The 10,725-nt window shown below is 40.3% G+C and overlaps 1 protein-coding gene across 2 annotated transcripts in view; it reads right to left on the bottom strand.

Moving 5' to 3' along the window:
• Positions 1 to 6,254: 6,254 nt before the first annotated feature.
• Positions 6,255 to 10,725, bottom strand: part of LOC129834247 (leucine zipper protein 2-like) — a 175,450-nt gene continuing 170,979 nt past the window's right edge. The window contains exon 12 of one of the 2 annotated variants that reach the window (XM_055899061.1): positions 6,255 to 7,834. In XM_055899061.1, coding sequence (XP_055755036.1) covers positions 7,730 to 7,834 — 105 coding nt within the window. In that variant the 3' untranslated portion in view covers positions 6,255 to 7,729. Of the gene's footprint in view, positions 7,835 to 7,856; positions 9,046 to 10,725 lie in introns of those variants that run through there. The other variant, XM_055899062.1, reaches the window with a different exon arrangement.

Raw genomic sequence — 10,725 nt, 5'->3', positions numbered from 1 at the left:
GTTTATGTCATTCTATCATTGATGAGAATGTGTCAGAGGGCAACCGAACTGACATAATATACCTTAAGTACCACCGCATATGTTCAGTTGGTCGGATTACCAGAATATAGTTAATTCCCCCCCCCCCCAACTTCTGATGTTCCCAGAATCTCTATGTTAACCAATGGGTTTTCTTATGTCACATCAGTTATAGTAGGGAGAGAGAAAAAGGGGGAAAGAGGTATTTATGACTGTCATAAACCTACCCCCAGGCCAACGTCATGACACCATGATGCTGCCACCCCCGTGCTTCACGGTTGGAATGCTTGCACGCCACCCCCTTTTTCCTCCAAACATAATGATGGTCATTATGGCCAAACAGTTCTATTTTTGTTTCATCAGACCAGAGGACATTTCTCCAAAAAGTACGATCATGGTCCCCATGTGCAGTTGCAAACCGTGGACTGTTTTTTTATGGAGGTTTTGGAGCAGTGGCTTCTTCCTTGCTGAGCTGCCTTTCAGGTTATGTTGATATAGGACTCGTTTTACTGTGGATATAGATACTTTTGTACCTTCACAAGGTCCTTTGCTGTTGTTCTGGGATTGATTTGCACTTTTTGCACTAATGTTAATCTCTGGGAGACAGAACGCATCTCCTTCCTGAGCGGTATGATGGCTGCGTGCTCCCATGGTGTTTATACTTGCGTACTATTGTTTGTACAGATGAACGTGGTACCTTCAGGTGTTTGGAAATTGCTCCCAAGGATGAACCAGACTTGTGGAGGTCTACAATTTTCTTCCTGAGGTCTTGGCTGATTTCTTTTGATTTTCCCATGATGTCAAGCAAAGAGGCACTGAGTTTGAAGGTAGGCCTTAAAATACATCCACAGGTACACCTCCAATTGACTCAAATGATGTCAATTAGCATATCAGAAGGTTCTAAATCCATGACATAATTTTCTGGAATTTTCAAAGCTGTTTAAAGTCATAGTCAACTTAGTGTATGTAAACTTCTGATCCACTGGAATTGTGATACAGTGAAATAACCTGTCTGTAAACAATTGTTGGAAAAATTACTTGTGTCATGCACAAAGTAGATGTCCTAACCGACTTGCCAACACTATAGTTTGTTAACAAGAAATTTGTGGAGTGGTTGAACAACGAGTTTTAAATACTCCAACCTAAGTGTATGTAAACTTCCGACTTCAACTGTATCAGGAGTTCCTATCAGGAGCGGGACACTTCACAAAGATAGACCTAGTGCCAGCTTACTTACAAATAGAAATTGAGGAATCGTCAAAATAGTTTTTGACAATCAACTCACAAAGGCTTGTTCTAGTACAACCGTCTTGTTTTTGGGATAGCCTCAGTTCCAGTCATCTAACAAAGAGCAATGGACCAAGTGCTTCAGGGGATATCAGATGCCGCTGCTCCCGAGTGGCGCAGGGGTCTAAGGCACTGCATCTCAGTGCAAGAGGTGTCACTGCAGTCCCTGGTTTGAATCCTGGCTGCATCACATCCGGCTGTGATTGGGAGTCCCATAGGACTGCGCACAATTGGCCCAGCGTCGTCCACGTTTGGCCGGGGTAGGCCGTCATTGTAAATATGAATTTGTTCCAAACTGACTTGCCTAGTTAAATAAAGGTTATAAAAAAACAGATGTTGCGTGGCCTTACCTTACCCGTGGTAATGTGACTTGGGGCATGTTGCTGGCGCCTGACAGATCTTACAACGCCTTGATAAATATGTTAAGTATCTGCCAACCACATCAAATGTTATAGCAATCTGTCAGTTGATGACATGGCACGCAACAATTTGTTGATGCATGCAATGTCTGAGCAGTGGACCATTGTTTGCTTATGGCCCCCGCCCCACAGAGGGTGTGCCCGAGTGAAACATGCCAGTGAGATGTTTCGCTCTGGGGCACCCCCTCCGCGGCCAGGGGCAATAAGCAAACCAGAGTGGCCCCACCATGACCAGAAAGAAATTAAGGGGCGTCTCTCTTTCTCTACTGCCTCTGCCTCGGATATGTTTCCTGTTGTTCGCTAGCGATACCAAAGATTGTCTATTATATTGACAAGATATATTGACAATACATGTCCTCAAAGATTGAAGGCAGGCGGGAGGAGACGAGGTCAGGTGGGACCATTCTAACCAATGAGAGGGCAGATACAGTATGTGTGTGTGAACCACAGGCACAACTAAGTTGTTTTTCTCAAAGTTACCGAATGCCACGTACGTCCATATATATCAGTACATTTGTAACAACCTAAACATGAATCTATTTTTATTTAAATAAGACTCACGTAATTTGACACACTCTCATAGACCTCCATGCAAAATGGTCTGCTTATCTCGTGGGGACAGATTTTTGGTTGAGATAATCCTCTGGTAGCCAGTCATAGAGATGCACAAGGTAGGTCTATTTTAAACATTGCCATCCATAAAATTATGCTAGCTGATTCATGATTTCGACTGGCTGAGAAACGCTGCCTGCCTGTCTGTCTCGTCCCGACTCCCGACACATTCATTACTATGGCACAGGCTGGAGATCGAATTTGAATATTGAAACAATGTTGCAAATGGAGAGACAGACAGCGAGGTTTATACAAATCTCCGCTGTTGAAAACTAAATGTCAGTCTCAAAGAAATGTGAGATAATGTCTAGATACTTTTTTATAGTGGAGATCAAGTTTATAAATGCGTGGCTGGGCTGATAAGACAGTGGATTATGCAGTCAGATGGAACAGAGTCAATAGGCATTTTTAATGTCATAGATTTCGCCGGTGGTAACTTGTGGAATAGACACCGTCTGGAATGTTGTTTTAACCAATCAGGATTCAGGATTAGATTTACCCGTTGTATAAAAAGGTACAAACACAACGACGCCATTTAAATCCCTGTAAGGATACTGACGAGTTCATTCAGATTTCTTTGAAAATGTAATCAAATTGTGTGAATTGGTAAACTGTATTTTTTGTAAACCTGTCAAATGTTTTTGACTAAACTACAGTATGGTTCTCAAAGTACAATAATTATTCCTCTCTAGCAAAACACATGGAGAGAAATCAAAGCAATACAAATTGGACATATTGAAGGGAAAAGTTCAACATGCTTCATTACCTTTCACAACCTTTGTTTAGCCATGCCTAGGGCAATGCACAACACAAATCCACACACATACAATTTGAACTGCTGTTAATGTGAACAAGTGGGAGTTGATAGTGATTGTATGGTACACCCACTTAACCATCCTCCCAATTGAATCATTTGTCCACTCAGTGCATTAAGCTTAGCTTAAAAAACGTTGAATAAATAGTGGATGAAGTCAGCAATCTCTACACACTCTTCGGCACACTATGTTTAAAGATTTTGCAATTGCTCATGCGTGCCTAGTTTGAGTATCACTGACAGCTGAAGTACAAAAAAAGGAGCTGGGGGAAGCTGTGTAATTAATGTATGTGTTTAATTGGGTTGTGTGTCTAGTGTACCGAATGCTATTCACACGGATATTACCGCTGACCTTCAATATCTAATGCGGGCAGCCCTTCAATTTTCTATTGTGTAAGGAACTTAAAAACTTCACATTTGGCCGAAAGATTCTTGTACAGTGTTTGTCATTTTGATAGTTGGCTGTCTGCCAGATAGAAGGGCCCACAATACGGCCACATACATTGTGGGGACTCTTATCTTGAAGTGGCACCGTAAAGTCTCCTTAATACAAATAATACAAAAGTAGTTATGGTGTAATTATTTCATAGTACCCACAATAGTCATACCTGTTTTCAGTTTGTGTAATTACACTTTTGTATGAACATTTGTATTGCATTGCATTTACTACAATTGTGTCTAAGCAACCACCTAAAATGACATTGCTAAGCCTTGTTTATACATCGTTTGTCCTGATCTTGCCCACATTCTGATTGTACCTACAATTTCAGAAATATGTCTACCCGTGTCTCATATCCGTCCACAGGGACTGCATTGTGACCACATTTCCTGTTCCCTCCCTGCATGCAAGTTATTTGACAGTTATTCTTTCCAAAATAATATTATTGATTTATTTGATTACACATATTGATGCCATAAGTCAATGGTGCCACCTGTCAACGATTTAAGAAGGTGGGATAATGAGGATTTTAAATCGTTTCACTGTCCAGATCCGTCCACACTTGTAAGACACAATGCGTGCCCGACTTCCTCCAGAGGTAGTCAAGACCTGATCACAATCAGACCACAACTAGTCTTTTAATTGTCTACACAATCAGAATGTGGACAAAATCAGGACAAACGATGAATGTTAGAACCAGAACAGGGCATTAGATCACTCAATGTTCAATCTCTGTTATTGTGCATGCTGGAAACTGGAATAACAGGTGCTATGGTACAGCATGTAACAATCTGTTATGTAACTACCACATTAGTACACAGATTTGGGGAGTGACCGAAAAGGGAATGTGCTCCCTTTGTTTAGCGTCTAATTGCAGCTCTTGTTTCCTTAGAAACGACATAGTTACACCAGCACTGCTTCTGCCCTCAGCACTCATGGAATCCATCCTTGTCCAGCCAAATCATGGGGAGGAACCCTTGTTGCTTTGTTGGGAAGCTATCCACTAGCCCACTGGGATATGCTATAACTTGCCACAAAGAAGGATTAGAGATCCCATATTGTCCTGCTCGGTCAACACTCGGATCCTGCTGACTGTACCAAGTATCACAGGGAAGGAAGAAAAAAAGTATTTTAAAAAGCTGTGATACAGTAGGCCTACTGTGTCCAGTATCACAATTACTTACAACTAACTAACTATATACTTACTTATACATACTGTCATGTTCCCAACAATTTTTGGGGGCGCTCAGCAGAAAAAGGGAACTAATCAATAAGTTACTGATAACCAAAATGAAACAGGTGGGGTTTTAAAATGGGTTCTGAAAGGCATCCATGGGGGGGGGGGGTTACTGAGTGCTGGCCAACAACTCCAGTTGGGTCTTAAAAGATCCCCACCATGGACACCTACTGGATTTGCCTGAGAACAGACAAAAACAAAGTACTTATGTATCATAAGGGTTGTCATTGCTATTTGAATGATGAATATATTTTCTTTATTACATTTAATTGACAGCTGTAAGCCAATTTAACATTTCTTCGGGATCCACTCCTAGATTACACAGTAGTTCATGACGCTGCTATTGAAATATATAGGTTGCTTTATAAAGGTGTGTAGTTAAAAAAAAAAAAGCAAAGCTTTGCTATCATTTAAAATTACACACCTTTTGACATTCGTAACACATCTGTTGTGTATCATTCTACTTCATTTAAAGTGACACACATACATTCATAACAGATCCAGGACTGCTGTTGTATCATGTCAACAAGAGACTCCCCACAATCTGTTCACTTTGTTTTTAAATGAGCCCCCCAAAATGATATTTAAATGGATTCCTATTGATTTAATAGCTCTAGCTTCCTTGCTGTCTTGTTTTAATTCATTTGAGAAAGTAAAATAGGGTATCTGGCGCATGTTGTCGCTAATGTCATTGGTCCCGGATATACTAAAAAAGGCGATGATGGCAGCCCAATAATGGTAGCGGTATTAGCATATTATAAGCAGTACTTTTTTGAATCATTACGTTCCGGTTATATTAACCACCCAAACATAGCCTAGCTATAAAGAAAATCACCCCAAGACTGAATAAATACTTCACTGCTTTACTTTTCTTTTTAACTCGGTTCTTTTTTAAAGTCTGGAAGAATTTTTATCTGTCCTCCTTTGAGATTTCTTCCATAATCAATTAGTATGCAACTGTCAATGCCGGAGTGAACACAACTTGAATAAAAATATATATTTTGGTGTACAGCAACAAAAGAGTAAGTATTTGCTTTAATGGCTAAGGTTTGTTTTGTTTTAACCTCACACAAAACATGAAAAAATATCAGTTGCAGTATTTTCTTCCGGTCCTCCTTCACATTTCATTGACCTTACGCCATAACATTATAAATACCCTTGGCCTAAAAAAGTATATAATAGCTACTGTGATTCCTAGTTGAATTTTCTGTAATTAACACGTCATTTGTTATACACATATTACATTGGCAAACTGAAATACAGTATATTGTTTGATTCTCCCCTTACACTTCCGGATACCTATGCTGCAATTACACTGTACTTACAAGGGCGTGATACATTTGTACTGATGTGGCATAAGGTCTACATTTTGTAAATAGTTGTCACGTCGTTCGTAATAATGAAGGTCGGACCAAGGCGCAGCGTATGTTGAGTTCCACATATTTTAATGAAAGTGAAACTTAAGTTAATACAAAAACACAATAAAGAATAAACGAACCGTGACGACAATTCAGTGCGAACAGGCAACTATCCATAGTCAATATCCCATAACCCATAGGTGGAAAAAATGCAACTTAAGTATGATCCCCAATTAGAGACAACGATTACCAGCTGCCTATAAATGGGAATCATCAATACAAACACCAACATAGAAAAATAAACCTAGAACCCCACATAGAAATAATAAACTAGACTAAACACCCCATGTCACGCCCTGACCTACTCTACCATAGAAAATACAGGCTTTCTATGGTCAGGATGTGACAATAGTTATTCCAACTATAGGTTAAAAATAGACCAGTCGATTCGTTTTCTCCACAAATATCCATTTAATCTTCACAAATGTACTGAAAATCACAGTTTATTGAAAGAAAGGTCAAATAACACAGATAAATGTAGCTAGGAGTAACTACTCAGTGCATGGCACATTCTCAGGGAGACGACTCATTGTGAGTCTTTGGCTCTTCACCTCTAGCATGTTAAAGGCAGAAAGAGCTCTGAAATATTAAATGTTGACAGAAGTTGGCCAGCCAACTTGAGAGCCGATATACTTCAAAATATGGAGGAGATAGTAAATTAACCTTGCTACAATGAGTGACAAACCATTTTTGTAAGTTTGGTGTTACAGCAGTTTTTGTTAATTGGAGTACTTATATTACAGAATATCATGACCTCACCAGTGCAGAGGGATTTAATTAGAAATAACACACATTTACTGTAGAAAGGAGTGTCCTCGCTCTGAAAAAAAACAATGAACAGTCATAAAACAAGTTACCAGTGCCATTGCTACCTTTAAAAGAAGTCTAGAATGCATGCCATTTTATTATGCAGGTTTTCAATCGAAAAATTTAAACATTTCACGTTTGAGAAGTTTGTTTTCGTCCAACAATTCCTGTGTCTCTTTTGCAAACAGCGTGTGTGTGTGTGTCTCTGTGTGTGTGTGTGTCTCTGTGTGTGTGTGTGTGTGTGTGTGTGTGTGTGTGTCTCTGTGTGTGTGTGTGTGTCTCTGTGTGTGTGTGTGTCTCTGTGTGTGTGTGTGTGTGTGTGTGTGTGTCTCTGTGTGTGTGTGTGTGTGTGTGTCTCTGTGTGTGTGTGTGTGTCTGTGTGTGTGTGTGTGTCTGCGTGTGCGTGTGTGTGTCTCTGTGTGTGTGTGTGTGTCTGCGTGTGCGTGTGCGTGTGTGTGTATCTGTGAGTGTGTGTTTGTGTGTGTGTGTGTGTCTCTGTGTGTGTGTGTGTGTGTGTGTGTGTGTGTGTGTGTGTGTGTGTGTGTGTGTGTGTGTGTGTGTGTGTGTGTGTGTGTGTGTGTGTGTGTGTGTGTGTGTGTGTGTGGGCACAAGTATGTGCTCTGAAAAAGATCTCCAGGTAACGCAGGTTTTCTGCCTCTCCAATGACATCCCATCCATTCAGTTGTTTTTGTGTAGTTTTGTGTTTTTGCTGCCTCCCTCTACTTCCTCCCTGTCATCTGAGGGCTTTGCATTTGATTTTCCGATCTGCGCTGCAGGCCTTTGCTGTTGACAATACAAAAGACAAGAATGTATAGCTCATAAACAACAGTGGCAGAGTAACAGTGAAACAATGGGCTACTGTACAGAAACAATACTGGACTGATGACAGCAGTACTAACAATACAGCAGCATTACTTCAACAATACAGCAGTATTACTTTAACAATACTGCAATCTTACTTCACACTCATGTTGATTAGCCTATCCCGTTTACTGGAAATATACACTCCACACCCACCTAGGGCTGGGACAATAGCCGTGTTGCAATATTTTTCCATGGCAAAATATAAAACTTGAAGCTGTCCTTTAAAAAGCTGCTGTATGTAAAATATTGTGTGATTATAACTACGTTTCCATCCACAGTCTTTATGCAAGTAAAATCATACCGTATAAAAAAAAAGAGACAGCTGTGATAGAAACAGGTAGTTTCGGTACAATTTAATGAATGCAGACAGATAATTTGTTAGTTCGCCATGGTGAGATCTTTTTGTGTCGGTTAAATTAATTACGCGAGAAATGCTGGTGGAAACACTTATGTACATATATTGATATCATAACAAGAGTTGAGCTTTAACCAAAATGTATGTTATTTTTCATTTTTTAAACAACATTAGTTACATTTTTGAATTCCATTTCGTTTCGTTTTTTTTTCTGAGCTGAATGCGCAGTTTCTCTAGAGATTAATTAGATCAAGCCCCAACTGTGCAATGTAGTAGGGGGTTGTAGTTTCCAACAGGCTAATATTCTACATACAGTACCAGAAAAAAGTTTGGACACACCTACTCATTCAAGTGTTTTTCTTTATTTTTACTATTTTCTACATTGTAGAATAATAGTGAAGACATCAAAACTATGAAATAACACATATGGAATCATGTAGTAACCAAAAAGTGTTAAACAAATCAAAATGTATTTTATATTTGAGATTCTTCAAATAGTCACCCTTTGCCTTGATGACAGCTTTGCACACTCTTGGCATTCTCTCACCCAACTTCACCTGGAATGCTTTTCCAACAGTCTTGAAGGAGTTCCCACATATGCTGAGCACTTGTTGGCTGCTTTTCCTTCACTCTGCGGTCCAACTCATCCCAAAACATCTCAATTGGGTTGAGGTCGGGGAATTGTGGAGGCCACGTCACCTGATGCAGCACTCCATCACTCTCCTTCTTGGTCAAATAGCCCTTACACAGCCTGGAGGTGTGTTGGGTCATTGTCCTGTTGAAAAACAAATGATAGTCACACTAAGAGCAAACCAGATGGGATGGCGTATCGCTGCAGAATGCTGTGGTAGTCATGCTGGTTAAGTGTGCCTTGAATTCTAAATAGATCACTGACAGTGTCACCAGCAAAGCAGCCCCACACCATCACACCTCCTCCTCCGTGCTTCACGGTGGGAACCACACATGTGGAGATCATCCGTTTACCTACTCTGCGTCTCAAAAAGACACAGTGGTTGGAACCAAAAATCTCAAATTTGGACTCATCAGACCAAAGGACTGATTTCCACCGGCCTAATGTCCATTGCTCGTGTTTCTTGGCCCAAGCAAGTCTATTCTTTTTATTGGTGTCCTTTAGTAGTGGTTACTTTGCAGCAATTCGACCATGAAGGCCTGATTCAAACAGTCTCCTCTGAACAGTTGATGTTGAGATGTGTCTGTTACTTGAACTCTGTGAAGCATTCTTTTGGGCTGCAATTTCTGAGGCTGGTAACTCTCACTCTAACTCTCTTATACTCTGCAGCAGAGGTAACTCTGGGTATTCCATTCCTGTGGCGGTCCTCATGGGAGACAGTTTCATCATAGCGCTTGATGGTTTTTGCGACTGCACTTGAAGAAACTTTCAAAGTTCTTGAAATGTTCCGGGTTGACTGACCTTCATGTCTTAAAGTAATGATGGACTGTCGTTTTTTCTTTGCTTATTTGAGCTGTTCCTGCCATAATATGTAGTTGGTCTTTTACCAAATAGTGCTATCTTCTGTGTACCCCCCTACCTTGTCACAACACAACTGATTGGCTCAAACGCATTAAGAAGGAAAGACATTTAACAAATACATTTTTAACAAGGCACACCTGTTAATTGAAATGCATTCCACCTAATGAAGCTGTTTGATAGAATGCCAAGAGTGCAAAGCTGTCATCAAGGCAAAGGGTGGATACTTTGTAGAATCTCAAATATAAAATATGTTGTTTAACACTTTTGTGGTTACTACATGATTCCATGTGTTATTTCATATTTTTTCACGTCTTCACTAATATTCTACACTGTAGAAAATAGTAAAAATAAAGAAAAACCCGGAATGAGTAGGTGTGTCCGAACTTTTGACTGGTACTGTAGTTTTGGCGCAGAAACGTGATAATTAACTACAATGACCATAATCTATTGCACGCCTACTTGTCCGGTCTGTGTGGGCACGGAGGCGGAGAGAAGGAGGCGGAGAGAAGAATGCACAATCGAGAGGGATAGAGAGCAGTTGCTTTGCGAGGTGTTAGTACCTGAAAATACTTGGATCGAAGTGATTGATAGTTGGTATTCAGTAGTCATAAAAGTGTTCCTTACTAATGCAATTTTTATTTTGTCAGACCGCATAGGCAGCAGCTCTATAGAGATGAGATGATGAAATAATGTCAGCTAGCATCTGTTTACTGTTAACCAACATCTCATTGGGCTCCCAAGTGGCGTAGTGGTCTAAGGCACTGCTTCTCAGTGTGGGGGCTTTCACGGCAGTCCCTGATTCAAATCCAAGCTGGATCACATCCAGCTGTGATTGGGAGTCCCATAGGGCAGCACACAAATGGCCAAGCGTTGCCGGGGTATGCTGTCATTGTAAATAAGAATTTGTTCTTAACTGACTTGTCTAGTTATGTAAAGGTTAAATACAAAAAAAATATTGCTGGA

This window comes from Salvelinus fontinalis, chromosome 35, assembly GCF_029448725.1.
Source record: "Salvelinus fontinalis isolate EN_2023a chromosome 35, ASM2944872v1, whole genome shotgun sequence".
In the NCBI taxonomy this organism is placed as follows: domain Eukaryota; kingdom Metazoa; phylum Chordata; class Actinopteri; order Salmoniformes; family Salmonidae; genus Salvelinus; species Salvelinus fontinalis.
Note: the sequence above shows the minus strand (reverse complement) of the source record. Positions and strands in the feature narration are given on the sequence as shown.